This window comes from Channa argus, chromosome 15, assembly GCF_033026475.1.
Source record: "Channa argus isolate prfri chromosome 15, Channa argus male v1.0, whole genome shotgun sequence".
Classification (NCBI taxonomy): domain Eukaryota; kingdom Metazoa; phylum Chordata; class Actinopteri; order Anabantiformes; family Channidae; genus Channa; species Channa argus.
Window position 1 is genome coordinate 22,095,132 of NC_090211.1, and position 19,318 is coordinate 22,114,449.

The 19,318-nt window shown below is 44.4% G+C and overlaps 2 protein-coding genes and 1 non-coding gene across 6 annotated transcripts; all 3 read right to left on the reverse strand.

Annotated features, from left to right (window-relative positions):
* Window position 1: 1 nt before the first annotated feature.
* ubn2b (ubinuclein 2b) lies at window positions 2-12,160 on the reverse strand. Of its 4 annotated transcripts, XR_010910734.1 has the most exons (18): window positions 11,504-12,160; window positions 10,148-10,276; window positions 9,958-10,059; window positions 9,099-9,230; window positions 8,889-8,995; window positions 8,183-8,672; window positions 7,148-7,218; window positions 6,948-7,077; window positions 6,167-6,273; window positions 5,678-5,788; window positions 5,009-5,152; window positions 3,774-3,824; window positions 3,192-3,234; window positions 1,797-3,089; window positions 1,254-1,461; window positions 868-936; window positions 478-604; window positions 2-300 (listed from the first exon to the last, which is right to left on the reverse strand). XR_010910734.1 is itself a non-coding variant. In XM_067475933.1 (17 exons), exons 1-17 carry the CDS (start codon window positions 11,819-11,821, stop codon window positions 558-560), a joined length of 3,552 nt encoding a protein of 1,183 aa, XP_067332034.1. In that variant the 5' UTR covers window positions 11,822-12,160; the 3' UTR covers window positions 2-557. The 4 variants fall into 4 exon arrangements, 2 of the variants coding, with proteins under 2 accessions (XP_067332034.1, XP_067332035.1); XR_010910735.1 differs by lacking the exon at window positions 868-936; XM_067475933.1 differs by having other exon boundaries at window positions 2-604.
* A 1,543-nt stretch (window positions 12,161-13,703) lies between these two features.
* rpsa (ribosomal protein SA) lies at window positions 13,704-16,677 on the reverse strand. The gene is made up of 8 exons (XM_067475937.1): window positions 16,606-16,677; window positions 15,547-15,713; window positions 15,347-15,465; window positions 14,849-15,094; window positions 14,456-14,584; window positions 14,197-14,356; window positions 13,934-13,969; window positions 13,704-13,842 (listed from the first exon to the last, which is right to left on the reverse strand). The coding sequence occupies exons 2-8, from the start codon at window positions 15,677-15,679 to the stop codon at window positions 13,748-13,750; spliced, it is 918 nt and encodes a 305-aa protein (XP_067332038.1). The 5' UTR covers window positions 15,680-15,713; window positions 16,606-16,677; the 3' UTR covers window positions 13,704-13,747.
* LOC137100657 (small nucleolar RNA SNORA62/SNORA6 family) lies at window positions 15,166-15,305 on the reverse strand. Its single transcript, XR_010910962.1, has one exon. It is a non-coding gene; the product is annotated as a small nucleolar RNA SNORA62/SNORA6 family (small nucleolar RNA).
* Window positions 16,678-19,318: the final 2,641 nt, after the last annotated feature.

Genomic DNA, 19,318 nt, shown 5'->3' on the forward strand with positions numbered 1-19,318 from the left:
GTTTTGTTTTTTTTTTTTTTTTGTTTGTTTGTTTTTTTTTTACGGATTGTTACTGTCGCATTAATCGGTTTCATCACATCTTTCATCAAGGGAAAGATTTAATTAAAAGCAAGTTTGAGTTCTGTACAGAAACAATTCAAATACAATGGAAAAAAGTGTACAACTCATTCAACACTTTGCAGTTTACATTTCTTACAGGTATCAGTGATAATTACATACTGATAAAAACAGCACCAGATAGACAGACTGACCATGCATCAGAGAGGGAGACGTACAAAAAAGGCACAGCCGCACACGCACCTAAAAAATAAAATCCCGTTAGCCCCCTCTCCTTTCTGTCCACAGTGATAGAGGTCTACATTGTAAACATTGACAAATTGGATTTGACAATTCTAGGAAGAAACGTATTTTTAAAAGTTATCAAATGGATTTTAAAAGTTCTATCTAAATGTGATAATCATAAAAATGTGAGCAGACCATGTTGTCCAGGACTGTGGCTCCCATCCGGATTTGTCCAGATATTGGATGAACGTCTGCTGAGTAGAAAGGCTGCTGTATCATAGAGTCTTCCGCTTGGCGTCTCCTCCTTGGCTTTGACTGACATCTGAATGGAAACGGCACAGTTTGTTTGTCAATGAAAAGCAATGATGGACAAACATTTTACAGACATGGAACAACAGCTAAAATGACTACATGAAGCATGAAGCATGCTGCCACCACCGGACAAGCAGAACAGAACGGGACCGAAAAAGAACAACCTGAGACACCAGACACTTAAAGGGAAAAGAAAAAGCCGGAGAGGGAGTAAAATGGAGCAGGCTTTGAGGAGGGAGGGAGGGAGGGAGGGAGGGAGGGGTCAGCTTTTACCTGAGAAAGCGAGCTGCAAGTGAGGAGGCAGAGCAACCTGAGACCCTGACTGGAGACTCTTATACAGATCTGAGGAGACAGGACAGGGGGACAAAACAGGTAGAGGAGCAAGATGGTACAGAGGTGAAAGAACAGGGGATGAGGTAAAGACAGAAGAAGAACGAGGCCAAGTGAGCGACAGGAGAGAGCAGGGGAAGTGAGACAAACAAAATGGACAAATGTCAAAAAGGAGAAAAATCACAAACTTACATCCAACATAATATGGTGATAAAACATACAACACAGGACAACGCTACACAGGAATCGACGACAGCAACATACTGATCGTAGTGTGTGTGACTATATGTAGAAACAACAATCTGCTCTACAGTGTTAGCATCACTCACTCTGGGTCAGGGTGGTGAACGGGGGGTTGCTGCCGGCCATGGAGCCGCTGGCCCCCGAGCTGGAGCCCGCCGTACCCAGTTGGGGCAGGTTTAGTAGTGAGGGGAACTGGAAAGGCAGGGACACGGGCACCAGCCCCCCCAGCATACCAAACCCCAGGGGAAGAGACGGGGCTGAGCTGAGCAGACTGCTGCTACCTGCCGTGGAGACCTGAGCAGAAGAAGAGTGTGTGAACACACAGTTTGTTCAGGTTAGGACGGGGACAGGGACGGGGACAACACACTACTCTGACAAGCAAACTCTAGACAAGAAACAGTGAATGGTGTTTCCTGGGGATGACGACCAGATGAAGCTTTGTTTCTGTTTTTGCAGAAATCAAACTCAGTACAGCAGCAAATTAACAGCTCATACAGAGCATTACAACATCCATAGATCCCAAAGCTCCACAAAATAACCAAACAATAAAAACTAAAGACAGATCCAAAAAACGTTAAATGTGCCAAATTAACCTCTGGACGAAACCTAACACCCATTCGGTAACAAACCTGTGGTAACTGAGAGGCGACGGATGACGATGGAACAGACGCGACCGGCTTGGCCCCCTGAGGTGTCCCACCCACGGGCCTCTGGCGCTGGCCTGCATTGGCAGAGGTCACTGTGGGGGAGGCACTGGATCCTGAATGCTTGTTGATGGATGAGGTGTTAATAAGGCTGGTGTTGGTTTTGCTGTTGTTGTTGGCGGGGGTCTTCTGGCTGCTGGGGGGAGCGTAGCTGCTTTGCCCGGCCTTGGCTGCTCCTCCCTGGGCACCTGAGAACGTTGGGCGGAACCCTGCTGGGCTTTTGGCGGCGTATTGGTGGAGGGTGGGAGTTGCCTGAGACCTGGGGTTTTGAGAGATGGAGGGTGAGGCTGAGGTGGTGGTAGGGACAGTGGGGTTAGGGGTGCGGGGGGTGAGTTTGATGATTGGGGGGTTGCTGCTGTGTGTGGACTTTGTTAGGGTGGCATGCATAGGAGTGATGAAGTTGGACTGCGGCTGGGACTGAACTCCAGATAGCGTCTGAGCGAGGGAGGGGGCCGTAGAGGGTTTATTCTGGGGGGTCTGAGGCATGCAGGCAGTTTGGAAGGTTTTGGAAGTCATGAGCGAGGACGATGAAAGTGTGTGTGGCCGCGACTGAGCTGATGTGATGATGACAGCGTCTCCGCTGTTGGCTTTAGTATTATTGCTGCCTTTGAGGAGGCCAGAGGGGGAGGTAACGACCCCCGTCTTTGATCCTGGGGCCAAAAGGGGAGACGCGGTGGGTGGTGGACGCGGTTTAGGTGGCGACGCTGAAGCAGGCATGTTGGCCTTGGTCATGCCCAAAGGTCTCTGAACATTCAGCACTGAGTGTCTGTGTGCCTGCGGTGTGCCCTTAGCCACCCCCATACCCTCTACCCTCACTGAGGGGACAGGAGAGGACGTGATGGCGGGGGGCCGGGACAGCGAGGTGGAGGAAGACGAAGAGGTAGAGATGTAGTGAGGTGCACCGGAGCTGGGAGTGCTGACGGAGATCTTCTTCTGCTGCTGAATAAGGGGAGACACGTGGAGGGAGGAGGGGGTAGAGGTCGTCTTGGGTACGTCGGGGGACGGGGGGCTGTCCCCTTGGGCCAGGCCCTTGGCTGCACTGCCGAGGATGGCGAGAGCCTGGGAGATTGAGTCCAAAGAGGGAGTCGTCAAATCCTCGTCGAGGGAATCGAGACATATGGGCTCAGATTGTGACTGAGGTGGTCGCTTAGCAACCTGGGCAACAGGTGAGGGCGTTGGACCAGCTGCAGGCGTGGACCGCTGCACCCACACGGCCTCCTGGAAAACCGGATCACACAAAGATAATATTTTACACAGTGAAGTCAGCACAGCTGGAAACTTTGCATCAGTTTGTAGCGTCTGACACACATCAACTCTGACCTTTGGCTTGGCCTTGGGGGTGGGGACCATCTTCTTCTTTGCTCTGAAGTAATAGAAACACGACATGAGTTAGAACAAACTGAGGACTGATGAACTTTTGTAAGTTGGCATTTCGCTGGTTCCCTCCACAAAAAGTCAATGGGATTTTTCTATTGGCATTTGGATTTTTGCAGAAAATAAACTACATGCCAAAGCCCAAGTTTATAAAACGTACAGGTTTGGGTTGAAAACTTAATCTCCACGGATGCAACCACATGACTTTTGAAGATGGAAGTAAAAAGCTACTGATTGTTAGGTTAAACAAACTGATTCTGCACAGGTCCAGTCTCTTTAGCCGAAGCTACAAAATGCAGAACTCTGCTATTTACCTATGAACTTGAGGTCATAGAACAAAACACAAAAATCTCTTAAACTACAGAACTTATTTAAGGCTTTTAACCAAAAAACATATTCAAAGAATCCACAGACCTCAGGAGGAAAGCAGAAGTGCAAAACTGCTAACTCATTTCTGGGTCTTAGCACTTATTCTCACAGAGCTCAAAATAATAATAATAAATACGTTTAAAAAGTCAGATGACTTACGTGTAGCCTGTGAGGTGACCATGAGCCATGATGCTCTCTTTAAACAGCATCCTGTAGAGGAAAATGTCACAACCATGGATACATTCATTTGTTTAATAAAAATACTAATACTAATATACTAGTACTAATATGGGCACTGATTAAACATGATCAGGATAAAAGTCATATTTCTGCACAGCTAGCAGAGATCTTTCGAGCAGCTCACAGTCATTTAATATCTTCTTTTCCTTTCTGTTGTTCCCTTTCGAGTCATGTGTCTCCATCTAACTCTGTCCTCTGCCTCCTCTCACTCTCATCCTTCAATCTCTATCTCTTTGTCTGGCCAACCTGTACAAATCCACCTCTCCCTCTTTAGTGTCCAACCTAACATACAAGTCCTCATATGCTCTTTGTTTGGCCTTTGCCACCTCTATCTTCACCTTACGCTGCATCTCCCTGTACTCCTGTCTACTCTCTTCAGTCCTCTCAGTGTCCCACTTCTTCTTAGCTAACCTCTTTCTCTGTATACACTCCTGAACTTCCTCGTTCCACCACCAAGTGTCCTTGTCCACTTTCCTCTTTCCAGATGACACACCGAGTCCCCTCCTACCTGTCTCCCTGATCACATTAGCTGTAGTGGTCCAGTCATCTGGAAGCAACTCCAAACCACCCAGAGTCTGTCTCAGCTCCTCCCTGAAAACTACATTCTATCTTTTTCAACTTCCTTCAATTTCCAGCTTCAGACTCATCAACCAGTCTGATTCTCTTTTCACCTCTAGAACATTCCTCACAAACTCCTCTTTCAGGATAACTCCTGCTCCATTTCTCTTCCTATCTGACCCATGGTAGAACAACTTGAACCCTGCTCCTAAGCTTCTGGCCTTGCTACCTTTCCACCTGGTCTCCTGGACACACAGCATGTCCACCTTCCTTCTCTGCATTATGTTAACCAACTCTCCAGCCTCCCTGTCATAGTCCCAACATTCAAAGTCCCTACTGTCAGTCCTACATGAACACACCTCCCGACCGATCCGGTATGGAAGTCAGATTTGGTGTAGAAGTCATGAGTTATAAGTTTACTTTGGCATGTGTTTTACTTCGGACACCCTTCCTGACACAACCCTCTGCATTTATCCAGACTTGGGACTGGCACAAGAAGACACTGGCTAGTGTCCCCTTGTGGTTGCATATATGTATTAATAACTTTTTTAAATTCTAAATATTCTAAAACACATAATTCCGAACGAGATACACACCTGGCCTGCATCCAGCCTTTAGGCCACAGAGGTTTCACCTCAGTCTCCATGAAGGCTTTGAGGTAGTCTTCTAGAGACAGCGTGTTCTTTCCCTCCAGCTCATAGCAGCCAAGCTTGACTCGAACCAGATTACACAGCAATGTCCTGGAAAACACACAATGCAGGTGATCACCATCAGGTGAGACCGACGGAGAGAGTACTTTACTAATCCTACAGCCAAAAACAAGGTGGGTTAGAAACTAAAGTTTAGACTTAATTACATACAACAGCGTTAAGTATAAAATTAAATATATAAAGAATACATGAAAAATCCATGTTGTAATATGTTATAAAACACTACATTGCTGTCAGGTATTTGTTTCCCACACTTTGAATTTAGAGGTTACAAGTATATTTGGCAGCAGTTTTTTAAATCTGTCAGAAAAAGGCACCAGCCACGAGCAGATCACCAAAAAACAATATTGCACCTTTAGACTACGTGATCACTGATTTGAATATGTAACAGCAACTTCGATCCGCTGTTGGTTATGTTATTTCCATGGTTTAAAAGGACAAAAGAAACGTGTTAGTCTCGGAACAATGGTGAAGAATCTGCTGGCTGCCAAAGATTGTATGTGGTGAGAGGTATCACTCACCTCTGAACTCTGACCGTGCACTGAATGTACAGACCTGAGCTTGTCATCCCAGATGAACTTCTTTCGAGGTCCCATCACCCTCTTCCCTGGTTTCTCCTCATCGTCATCCTCGGATCCATTCTTCTCTCCCTCCTCAGACTGCTGCCTGCAAACCCAGACGTCAAACCCACTTCATCAAAAATGAATGTGATCCTCTTTCGGTGTTAGTTTCATTGGCAAAGACGATAACAAAACCTACTCGTTGGTGAATATTTTAATAAAGACTAAACCTTAAAAATGTTATTACAAAGTCTTTTCCTCATATCTACAGCTTTGTGGAAACTCTGATATGATGTGTGAGCGAATGGGTGAATGAGGAGCAACATTGTGAAGCACTTTGGATAAAAGTGCAATACAAGTGGACAGATTAACCATTTACCATTCAGAACAAATATCTAATGACACAAAGACAATTTACACTTTTGTCACAAGATTAATAGTAAAATCAGGTGCCATAATTAGCAGGTGTCCTCTGTGAACCTACTTTGCCACTTTAGCGATACAGTCCATGTTGTAGCGAGCAATCTGCTCCGGCATCACGCTGCACACGGCCAACTTCAGCTTGAGCAGGGGCGTTCGGAGACGGTCATCCTGCGAGACAGAGACAAGCACAGTGACAAATAAAACCCAGGAAAACGCACAGCTGAACCCTCTGCTCTGGGATCTGTCCTTCCAGTCACCTTTGAAACCAGGTCCATGACCTAGGACTGAATCTACAGTAAGGCGAATACGCTGTTTTTGTGCAAATACCTTCATCCACATTAAAACACAAAAACAGGTGATTTTCATCCTACTGAGGATGGAGGACAGGTGAGCAGCCACAGACAATGTTCAGTGTCATGGAAATGCAAATGGGAAGTAAAGTTTGACCTTTAAAAGTGAAATGATCTACTGAAAATTAACTTCTACTGAAGTTAATTTGTCCCCAAAACACAAACGCTTGGAAAAAAAAAACCCAACAACACAGTTCTAGGGTGAAGAAAGACACTTCGTTATTATAAAATGGAAAAAAAGAGATGCATTTATAATTTACATATAGTATATTTCTGTGCCCCCAGAGAGACTGTGGGACTAAATCAGTTTGTAAAGGAAATTCCAGCTACTCGCAGGCCTCAACTCAAACGCAACGTGTGAATGTACTTGACCCGTCGACAAATTTGAATTAGCACAACATAAAGCCACAGGTGTTTCCTGTTCGTTTTCAAAGTCTTATGAACTGTGGTCTAAAGTAAAGATCATATTCTATCTCAATCTCACACACCCACCTGTATATTGAGGCTGAGCTTCTTAAGGCGTTTGAGCAGAGCTTCCTTGTTGCAGGGCACGAAGGCCTCGAGGTGAGAGTAGACGGCCGAACGCACCTCAGCAGGCTGCTCCTGGACCTGCAGCTCGATACTGGCACACACAAAACAATCAGAGTCACATTTCTGCCAGTGAGTCACTGTAAAGATCTGACGCTACTCACTCCAGCAGGATGTTGTTCATGTCCAGCGTGAAGAACTTCTTCCTGCCCTCTTCATCAAACAGCCGCGACGCCTTCAGCAGGGAACAGGGAAGAGGTTTCAACAAAGTCCGTTAATGCAGCATGTTGAACACACTGTAAAGTCCTGTGATGTTGTTACACCGTGTCCTGCTTTTCTAACCTCCCTGAACCAGACACTGGTCACTTTACATATTTCATCATAAACCACTTTTTCCATTCTTTTATGAAGGTGAATCACTAGAGAGACAGACATAGTGTCAGTACCTCCTCCCATGGTCTTATCTAGCATCAGATCTTTAACCCACTATTTCTGTCTATCACCATGAATTAGTTAAGTTCCCCCCAAACATGAAGCAGCACTGGTCCACAGAAAAGAACCAAAATATAAATCTTGTACTTACTTTTACTTAAGTAGAAATTTCAGCGGATACTTAAACTTTTACTGGAGTACATTATTATTTGTACTTTTACCTAAGTACTGACGCAACCCTCCCAAATTTCTACCGGGCTTGGACCAGCACTGCACAGGTGGGGAGGGGGCATGTGCTGTTAGGGGTTCAGTGTCTTGCCCAGAGACACTTTGACATACAGCTGGGGCCGGGGATCGAACCACTGGACGACTGCCTTTACCAACTGAGCTACAGCCGCCCAGCAGCCAAAACATTCGTTTTGGGACACATTCGCTCCATTTGTCCAATTCTGGAAGCTTAACCCTTGTGATAAAATTTGAAATTAATTTTTGCATAAAACATGGCTGATAACCATGTTATGTGTGTGGCATCATTTCCACATACATCACATTAGAAAGTGATCTTTGATGGTATCAACAGAGAAAATCAGAGTTACTGTAGTATTCATGAAGGCCACACTTCTGTCTTAAGACCTGAAAAGTTGGGCACCTGAACTCTGAGGTTCTTTTTGGATGAAATCTTTAAATCTTTCCTCTCTGTGTGTTGTCTTTACAAACATAAGAGCAAAGCGTTTCTGCAGCAATCCCACAGAAAGACGCCTCCTTACCACTCTCAGATCTTCGATGCGTTTGGCGAGGGGACCTGGGAGTCCACTGGGTAAAGGCGGTGAGGTTATCATGTTACCCTGGGACACTCGGATCCCTCCAGCTTTCTGCCCCATCCCAAAGGAGCCGTTCTCGCCCTGCACCGGGCTGGAGGGCTGTGGGGAGTCCAGCATCCCAAAGTCCAGGTCCCCCATCATGTCCTGCAGAATGTCGTTATTGGCTGAGCCCAGCAGGGACATCACGGCCGGGTCGGCGCTCAGGTCAGCCATGCTGCAGTCATTGCTGCCTGCAGCCTTGTGCTGGGTGCTGAGCAGTGCACTGGTGGCAATGGGCACTTTGGGTCGCTGCAGACCAGCAGCAGCCAAGTTCTTTTTCCGCATCTCCTCCTTTTCCTTGGTGAAGCGACGCAGCATGTTGGCCAAGTGCAGAGAATCCTTCATCAGCTTCTTTCTCTTCTTCTTCTCTGGACGATGAACATTCAAGGATGAAACTCTGCCGCCGGAAGAGGAAGAAGAAAGACTTTTAGCCGACAAGCACTAACAAGAAATCAATTGTGTTTGAGTGTTTAAATCTGTGCCATGAGAATCCATTAGAGAGCTGCACAACAAAATAAGCTACAAACCACTTTATAACAATTATCACACAGACTTGGAGAAAATGCTGGAGAAGAGATAAGCGTCACATGAAACAGGGACATTAAAAGCTCACCCTGGCTTTGGTACTTTATTCTTCCTGGGTTTCTTGTCCTCCAGAGTTCCACCATCTTGCTTTTTCCGCCTTTTCTTTATCACTCGCTCTTCACCATCCTTAATCTTCTACACACATGTCCAAAACATTGGTTAGTCTAGCAGAACAGTTTTAACATACTTGAATATTTCATGTGTATAATCTACTTCTATTTTACTTTTTTTCACATACTTTGAAGTGATTATCGCCCGTTCCTGCGTTTTCTCCCTCAGAGTCTGAAGCTGGCCTAAACTGCAGGGTGCCTGTGTTTATGTAGAAACCTCCGTGCTTCGTGGTGAGAGACGCTGGAACCAGCTCATCATACTGATGATAGGACAGACGTACGGGTAATGTTATTTTTTTATTTTACTGCAGTAAAGTGCACCACGCTTTTTTTTATACTCACCTTTGAACTGTTATACTACACACTCAGAGTCAGAAAATCTCACTACACGTGACGATTTCAACAATCAGGGAAGTGTCCACATGAGATTCATTGCAAAGCCATGAAAGATCATGTAATGATTAAAAGAAAAAGCTCTGTGCAAAGGCTTTATGCATTACTGCATAAGGTATCAGAAAAAACTGGTAAGTTCACTTAATCAAGTTCATTTCAAATCTAGCTAGAGAACATAGAGAGGATTGAATCAGCTTTGTCTTGATTATAAGCAAAGACAGTTGGTGTATAACAGAGACGGAGAGGAGGGTGGAGAAATGGAGAACACCAACAAGAAAAAAGCACAATGAAGACCAATAGTTAACGAATAAATGTTATCTACAGTGTGTGTGTGTGTGTGTGTGTGTGTGCCATAGGCCTACATCAAACAGCAGTTTATATGATGGATGCATCCTATCCAATGTTGGGCTGGTCGTCCTCTTTGCAGTGAATATTACAGAATAAGAATTCAAATATTAGCTTGGAGCTGTGTTTCCTTCGTCCTTCAAACCACTGAGACACACTTTAACTAATCCACTAATCTTTAGAAAACAACCTTTGGTGCCAACCATTTAGAACATGATGTGTGCGCTTTAGCAAAAAAAGGGAACTCACAGCCTCTGAATTGTCTATGAAGGGGTCGGTCTCATCGTACCCATAGCCAATGTCGATGAGGTCCTGCATCCGGTCCTTTTTCTTCTTCTTAGAGCCACAGCCCTGCAAACAAACATGAGCCAGAACACGTGAAAGAAAATACCCACAGGATGCATTACAACCAAACAGCCCTGACTATTTATTCACTCACATATTTGCTCTCAAATTTCTTGGCCAGCTCCTCTACCTCCCGTCTCTGCCTCTCGTCATCTGCAAGGGGGTCGTTGGGGTCTAGGGGAGGAGCAAGTCCTTTCGGGACTGTTGAACCTGGAAGATTTACCTGAGGGAAACAAAGTCATCTTTAATTTACTAAGACTCAAACGGTGAAGAAGGCAAGTACACATTCAGATCACTGTAATGAGGAGCCTGTAAAACCAGATTTATAATTGAACATAACCAAACCTGAAACACAAAGCTTGGAGGAGAAAGACTTTATCACAAACTGGGGACATTCAGAGGTTGTGGGGAATATCGTGCATTCATGCCATGTTGGAGTAACTATAATATACCAACTGGTAAACAGCATCCATGTCACAATTCATTATTACGGCTCAAATCCATTCTCCAAAAGCTTTCAAGGTGATTTAAGCCAAATATACCATATTTCAATAGTCAATGCACAGCAGAGGTCATAAATGTGTTTCGTTTCTCTAACATGAAAACGCCGACAGGAAGCGGCCGATGAGGTGGATCCAGGGTTGCAGTGCAGTTTGGCTCACGATGTTTCTGTCACCCTCTGTTTTTATGGAAATTCATTACTAAATCATCCTATTACCCCCTTTCATAAAATGTGTTTTATCTTATTTGGGTCTTTAACACAACTAACAGATGCCCACTTCAGCACTGAAACAGGTTTTACTGCCTGTGATCATTCCTCCTGTTCATACTGGCCAGTGAACTGGTCCTTTCTTTAGTCCCCATCAACGGAAGTGATGGAGGACAAAGCCCACAGTCCTTGTTCTATGTAAACCTGTAGTCAAAGCTGAGACTTCATCAGACCCAGCTGAATATCTTAAAGTGCGTTTGCCTGCGTGGGTTGTAATGGAAGAAAAGTAACAAACACGATGAATCTTGCACTAAGCCCAACAGTGTCCAGGTGATATGAGAATACTTAGGCTGTAATTTGTCTTCAGGTAAAACACGGGAAATGTCCCAGGTCACTAACAAAGGAAGCACTGAAAGGAGGAGCGCTTGTTTTCCAAGCCACACTTGAGAACTGGCTTTTGAACAAACAAATCCCTTCAACAACAATGTATAAAGTATTTATGCTCCGGTGCGTCACGTAGGGACCGTTTTTAGGATCAATGTTACTGTAATGAATCCGCATCACTTCACCGTGGGAATTAACTGGGCTGCTAAGATCCACTTCAAAGTACATTTCCATTTTAGAGCACGTACTTCGAATTCGAATTACTACAAATAAAGTTTGAACTGGTTGTTGTGGAGTACTTTGTACTTCGTTTGTGTACTTGTACTGTACCATCCCGCCCCCGCGGTGCCTGCTGACCTGAGTGTTGTGGACCAGCTCTCCGTAGTTGAACTCGGCCGACCCTCGTTCGTTCGGCTCCGTCAGCGGGAGGCTGAGTCGGACGGTAGGTTTCGACTCCCCCGTGTCTGCCTCGCCTCCTTTCGCGGTACCACCGCCGAAATGCCCTCCGCCACCTCCTGACCCCACCGCCGCGGCACTGCCACCTCCATCTTTCCCAAAAGTGACGTCCACGGCCTCATCTTCGCGGCGACGCTTCTTGCTGGACTCCGGGGGGATCGGCGGCGATGTGCTGAAGGACGAGATGGTAACGAACGGCACTTTCCTCGGCTCCGCCATTTGTCGCTCTGCCTGTCCTAAGACCGGGCACGCGAATCTGTCAGCGCCACACTCCTGTGCCGCTGGCTGGAGAGCTAAAGCTGGAGCTGGGGGGAAGCTACCGCTAGCTAGTTTCTGCGCTAGCTAGCTTCTCCGAACGAGCGCTGCAGCCAAAACAATGCCTTTTATGTCCTCAGCGCACGCTTTAATCCATAAAGTAGGAGCCCCGGCACCGCTCCCGTCAGCTACGGGGGACCTAAACAGTAGGAAACCGCAGTTTTGACTTGTTCCATGAAACTGGTGGCTGGCTACCGCAAGGAGGATTCTGTAGTAGCCATCTTGATCATTATTATCATTATTCAGCGGCGGGGCGTGCGTTTGAGGAGAAAGCGGAAGCGGAGAGGAAAGGAAGCCGCCTTTGTCCAATGGCGGAGCAGAAACACGCCCACCTGACAGAGGGGCGCGAAGGTGGAGCACAGGGTTGTTCTGCCTGAGACGCTCCGAGGACCTCCACCACCTCCACATCTCCCACCAAAGGGAGACTCTCTGAGGACCCGCAACCCGCAGTGGACAGACTGTAAAACTCCGGGCCCTAAAGGCAGAGAAGTAAAAAGCCACGCAGCCATGTTGCTTCTCTCTGAGGACACTAACATCTCTGTGGATGAGTCTCGTAGTCACTCACCTTGTTGTTCTTTGTAGGAGCACTGGAGTCTATGTGACGACATTTCCCATCTCTGTAGACTGTTTTGTGCCTGTGGTCATTCATGATTTAGTACATATTGCTTTTTGGGATATTTTTAGGATGAAGACCAGGGTCTCCCTGTCCCCTCTACCATTTACTGATCCATTCATGTCTCTTGTCTCGTATGATTCCTTTCTCACCCTGTTGCTGGTAAATGCAAATTCTGATCATTATTTTCTCCATTTCTCTCTATAGTGAAGTGTGGGTAATTTGTAGATTCATATTTAGATCAGTAATTTTTAAATAGAATCTGGTGCAAACCTCATACACTCAACACTATGCAATTTAGGCTTTTTACATTTCAGATGAAAATGTTGTACTTTTTACATCACTGTTTGACCCGTGTAGTTATGTTATAACATTTACACCTCAAACTCAGAGTTTTACTTACAGGAAAAAGTAATTACAATTAATTTGGGCAGCACACAAAAGAGAAGTATACAAACAAGTTATTGCTGCAGTACTAATGTGTAGTGGCACCAAAGACCATAATTAACCATGATAACCATATTTATGGTCCCTTTAAAAGTATTAGAACTTGAATTTCTCTACTTTTTGTAAAAGCTAAAACAAAAAAAATTCCCTCAGGATTCAAAGTTGTAACTTTTCCAGTCAAACTAGTGCATCAATGATTATATTTAACCTAAATCACAGATCTAAGTAAAATTAAATTTTCTATGCACTTTTAATGTATTCAATTTCCCCACTTATGAATTTCAACCCACTGCAGATACTTGTCTGTAGTCTGACACAACAGAAACCAACCAACCAACATTAGCACCAGTGGTCTTGATAATGTGATGGAGGACCAAAGTCTGCAGCTACACAGTAAATGTGATACCGTGTGCAGATGTGATTAAGTACTGGCCTAAAATATTTCACTACAAAACCCCTTCTAATCATAATTAGTACAACAGTAAGGAAACAATGCATTTTAAACCACTCTGTGCTGATGGCACATAAACATATTTTTTTTTTTACATTAAAAAAATAAAACACCAGGTGGTAGTATTGTTATGGCTGACCACTGTGCATCTACACCTCTCGGTAAACATGTAGAAGAGGACCACTAACATATTTACCACTAACACTAACAGCAGCTCTCTTTCATTTGATCAGCAAACAGTCACCTTTTCTTAAGTATCACATGAAACACACAAGTCAAAGTGTAGAAAACACTTTTTATTGTTGCCAAAGTCATTGATTTAAGACCAGTCAGAAGCAGCACCACCCCACTCAGATGCTTGGGCAGTGGGAGCAGAGGACCAGTCATCTGTGGCAGGCTGAGTGCTCCAGTCCTCTGCAGGGAACAAATACAAGTCATTTAAAACCGAGTTGAGAAATAACTACTTGCACACACTGAGACAATATCATACTGTTTATAAACTCACCAGTAAAGACTTCGCCAGTTTTGACCGGTGCAGCAGCTGTAACAGAACAAAGTAGCATTGTAACAGGAATCGGGTGAGAATTCACAATTAAAGAAACCTTCTCTTTTCTTAAAAGCCCATAATTATGTGTCTAAACCAAATCTTTTTAGGAAAACCTTCCATTAGAAAGGTCATTTTAACTTTTAATTTCAATTGCAATATAGCAGGCTCTCTGTAAAACAATGCTAACATGACATTAATAGTAAATCAGCAGTAAAACTTACCTGCAGGGAACTGCTGGATGGGCACAGATGGTACAGCAACACCCTCAGACCAGTCGGTCACATCAGGCTGAGCAAACTCAGCAGCGGGGGCGCTCCACTCACCCTGGAACTCCTCCTTCACGACAGCCTTCTCTGCTGCAGCCTGCTCCTCCTTCTCGATCTGCAGCAGAAACACGCATCAGTGTGTGAGACCAAAATGTACCAATTCACTTGAAGACTGTGCCCAGCAATCTGAAGACACTGCACTGCATTTTCTTACCTCTTCAGGATCCCTGTAAAAGTACAGATCAGGCATGACCTCCCATGGGTGCTCCCTGGAGATGGTTCCCCTCATCCTGAGAACCTCCCTGGCCAACATCCACCACATCAGACCCACAGAGTGATGACCCTGCAACACCGTAACAGGTCAGTCATGGATTTACTGCTGTGTGAAAACCCAGCTGCTGCAGTTACAATAAGCTTCATTTTATCATCTCAATAGCACAAAACTAATTTTAACTTTTGTGGCAAGACCTGTGCCTCCTTTCCTGTATTGGTCAGAAGAGATTAAAGGTCAAGCATGTGTTTTAGCACACAGTCTATAGCCCACATTGGACAGACAAAAGACTGGCTCCACAGTAAACCAATAGTCACATTAGTGACACCATCTAACCTTGTTGTTGCAGGGGATGGCGATGTCCACATATCTCAGAGGAGAGTCGGTGTTGCACAGGGCAATGGTGGGGATGTTGACGTAGGAAGCCTCCGTCAGTGGCTGATGATCAGCTCGTGGGTCAGTCACAATCAGGAGGCGGGGCTCTCTGAAAGCTGCCTGGATCTGATTGGTGAATGTACCAGGTGTGAAACGACCGTGGAAGGTGGTGGCACCGGTGGCAGAGGCAAACTTCAGCACTGCTCTCTAAAAGTTGGCAGAAAGACAAACTCAGTATCTCAGCTTAATTCAGATGATGGGTTTTATTCAACAAGGTCATCTGTGGCTCAGGTCACACTCAAACCCCAGTCACTGGACACATGTCCTAATGGCGTCCGCGAAAACCTAGCCTGCTTTCTCTTGCACACTTCCGACACCTGAACACCGACATCAGTGCCCGGCTTTAATAGTGTGCACAACAAGTGAACTTTGGTGCCACTGGAAAAAGTCAAATTTTACCTGTCCAGTATTCCTGGAGGAGATGACGCACACATCAGCTGGGTTCTCAATGGCAACAATGGCCCTGGCTGCCAGCAGCAGCTTCTCCCAGGTTTTCTTCAGGTTAATGATGTACACACCTGCCCAACAACAGAAAGAGATTAGTTTCTAACAGTTTGGAATTTAATGCCAGCCAGTAACAGCACAGCGAACAGACTCACCATCACTTTTTCTCTTATAGACATACTGCTCCATCTGGAAGTCCAAGTTGGTGCCCCCCAGGTGGGTTCCTGCTGCCAGAAACTTCAGCACATCCTCCTCCTTCATTTGGAGTACATCTAGATTTCCGGACATTGTTACCACTTTCCCTGAGTTACGTGTTGGAGAGCTGGGAAGAAAGATGAAAACCATTGGTCAGACAATCACACAAGAGTATCATGTCTGCTTATAGTGAGCAATCCGGTCTGACTGAGTTCCTAGATGACTGCCCGTAAATTAGACTGAACTGCTCGGGTGTTACAAGTCTGTGCTATAACTTGAGATTTTCCTCTTAATCTTGTTCAGAGAGGCCAGTGTGAATTGTTTGCTACATGACCTGAAGCTGAATCATGCTTCACCTCCTAACTTAAGTTAAGAACAGCAGGGTTCCAAGAATATAATCAAATATTTCAGTCTCAATCAGAACCCATCATCTGCCTCATGCTCACTTGTCACATGCTGCTGCATTAATTTTTGATTTTTTTATTGATTTTTAGTAGATTACACATAGTAACAGCAGTCACTGTGTAACCGTAAATTGCTGGAGATAACGACTAATTCCGCGTTCAAACTCTACAATCTTGACGTAGTTGTAGTGATTCGTGCAGCTTGAAGCACAAAAATCCCGTTTCATCGTCAGCGCGCAGTCGTTCTCCATTTCAGTTGATGTCGCCGCTCGGCCACACGTTTCTAAACCAGACACCCGGGTTGTGGATGGCCTTCAACTGAGTTACCAAATAGGCAAACATTGTTTTAATCATACACCATTTGCCTGAACTGTACGTTCATAACTGTGAATAATTTGGGCTGAAGTGCGCCAGTGTCGGAGCGCGTGTCGGAGGCTAGCACATTAGCTGTGGACGTTAGCATTACCAAATCCAGAAGAATTAAAGCCGATTTAAACACCACGACAGCCGCTAACGTGGCCCCGTTTGTAGTTAAAGAGGAGCTCATTATTATTCCGTGTTCGTTGGTGGCATTTTATAAGGTTTATTAGCACAAATACACCACGTAAAACTCACCACGAAACAACGCCGTATAGAAATCTGACCACACGGTGAAAAAGAGGGCGATTGGCGGAAATGACGTAATACTTATACCCCATTTGCATGCGTGTGATTGGTTGATTCTTTCCCCGTTTTGAATAGATGTAGCTCTACCATGCGGCCGCTGAGTGGCGCTGTAACCGAGAAACTGCTCAGTGACTCTGTGGCGTCTGCAGCTCCACAGCCCTGTGTACAGAGGTGGTACAAGTACACAAACGTAATACTCAAGAAAAAGAGTATCTAAAGTTAAAACGTGAGAACCACCTCTTCTTACAATACATTCAGGTACGACTCCATTACCCGTTATGACCTCAATAATAAACACATTTCTGGCAGTTTGTACCTAAAAACAGAGAAATTCTTACATTGTAAAATTATGTATTATTCATGGCAGAACCACTGGACTATTGGATTGCATTAATTTGCACTGGTGTATTTAAACATGTGGCTGATCAGTGCATAATGTCTAATTCAGTACTTACAGGCTGGATAATAGTGACAAATTAATTTCATAAATCGTTCCAAACAGCATAAAATAAACTATGAACACTGCATAGATCCAAAGGTTTGGAAACGGTCACTTTCCTGTCACTGCAGTGCGGTGGCAGCAGAGACACGTCTCACCAGCTCCGGGCTGAGGTAACCAGAGGTCGGGTCCACGCCTCGGATGGTTAACCCATATTAAGACAATGGAGATGGAAAGACCATATTAAGACAATGCTGAGACGCTGGCCTCTCGGTGCAGGACTGACCCATGTTGTAACAGTGTTTGCCTGAGATAAAGAGTTCTGTACACAGTGACACAACATGTTGAGAAATGATTTCAGAGAAACTTATGTGCAAAAAGCTGCACCAGTGGAAGATGTACACGGGTGTGATACTCAGCTGTGGAAAGTAACTAAGTACATTTACTCAACTTTGCTACTTCATAGTTTGATATAGCACTGAAAATTGTTCGGCTCAGTGTGTACATTTACCTGTGGTACTTTAAGTGTAATCTGGTGATGATACTCTGTAACATAACATTTACTTGTAACAGTACTTTTACTGGCAAAAGTACTGAAACTCAATACTCAAGTAAAAGCACTTACAAGTAGAAGTAACACTTCAGCTTCTTTACTGAAGTTGAAATACTACATATAGAGTACTAGTGAGGGGCAATTTGGCTTGCTTGAACTTGTACATAGTATACATTGTAAATAGAACATGTATGAAAATGTATGAGTAATGAAACTTTGAAACTTTCAACGCTAAAATATTATTTTTGTTCTATTACTTGAAATTATGAATGATCTATGATCTTATCACACGGTATTTCTACACTGTGGTAATAATATAAGTCCGTCCACCACTGCTCAGTTGTCCCCGAAACACTGTAGACAGTAAACTGTAGACAGTAGTTGCTTTTACTTAAAGAAATGTATTGTTGCCAAAGGCTAGAAACACTAGTCCAGGTACACGTATCATCACCATCATGGTCGTCATTAAAAGTGATTCTTTTGGCAATTTAATGTGCATTAAAGCAGCAGGAAGTGTCTTCTCCTTTTGACCAGTAACAGTCATCCTCCCAGTTTGTGTTGTTTCTCTGACTCTGCAGCGTAACTGCAGCTCTCAGACACAATGTAAAAAGTAAAAAGATCAATATTTTCCTCTCAGTGCAGCAGAGGAAAACGGTAAAAAAAAAAACTGTACAGAACATGGGTAAATGTACTAGTTACATACGGTACTGGAAGGTAGTGTGTAACACTGCAGTAGAGAAGTTGGTTAACTAGTAATGATGTGTTGATTCAAAACATCCCTTTGGATAAAAGTCAAGGACGTTGGAGACGATGGGTCTTACAAATAAGGATAAAACGAAGGAGTGGGGGCGACATGTCCCATGAGGGAATGTCAAAGCTCAGAACCACAATACTGATCATTTTTTTAAAAAACCCTTAGGTCCTGTTGCATCGATCACTCAGAGAAATTAAAAAACCACCAAACTGTATCGAATCGCATCTGAAGAGACTCATTTCACATTCTGCAGTGGTTTTAGAACCAACTAGAAAAAAGGCTTTGTTTCTTTCTTTAGCCTCACATTCCAACTCTATTCCTTGTCCTTATTTCCTATTTGATGGCGTGTCACCACCCTCCTCCACCACCCCTCTGCTGCTTATCTCTGAGATAAGTGCTTGGCCTGCGTGTTGTGACAGTCTGCTGCAAAACGCTGAGCAATACATCTTTGTCTAGATATAACCTAAAACACTTAAATGAGATAAAAGGGAAACAATATTATACGTTTAATTAGGAAAGTGGTTCAATCTCACAGGTGTGTTTAGCAGAAGTGTGTGAACGTCTTGGCTTCTCATTTTATTTAAAGGGCCGTCCGGCATTTCAGTGAAAATCAGGCGAGAGTCCGGGAGGTTCTGCCTCATTTAAGAAGAGAAAACTGGGTCTTCACTATCAAATCTGGTTTCAACCACACAGATTTCTACAAAATAATCTTTAAAAGGTTTGGACCAGTCAATTGTTGGACAGATTGTGTACATTCAACACCACTGTTTCCCTCCCCAGCAGTGGTCGAATAACAAAGATCACACTGAGAGCAAAGTGTGGAATAGTAGAATTTAAGTTATTGCTGCAAGGGGGTCACATACTTTTGATCACAACGGTCTCAATATTTAAATGAATGTAATGTTTTCTGTACGAT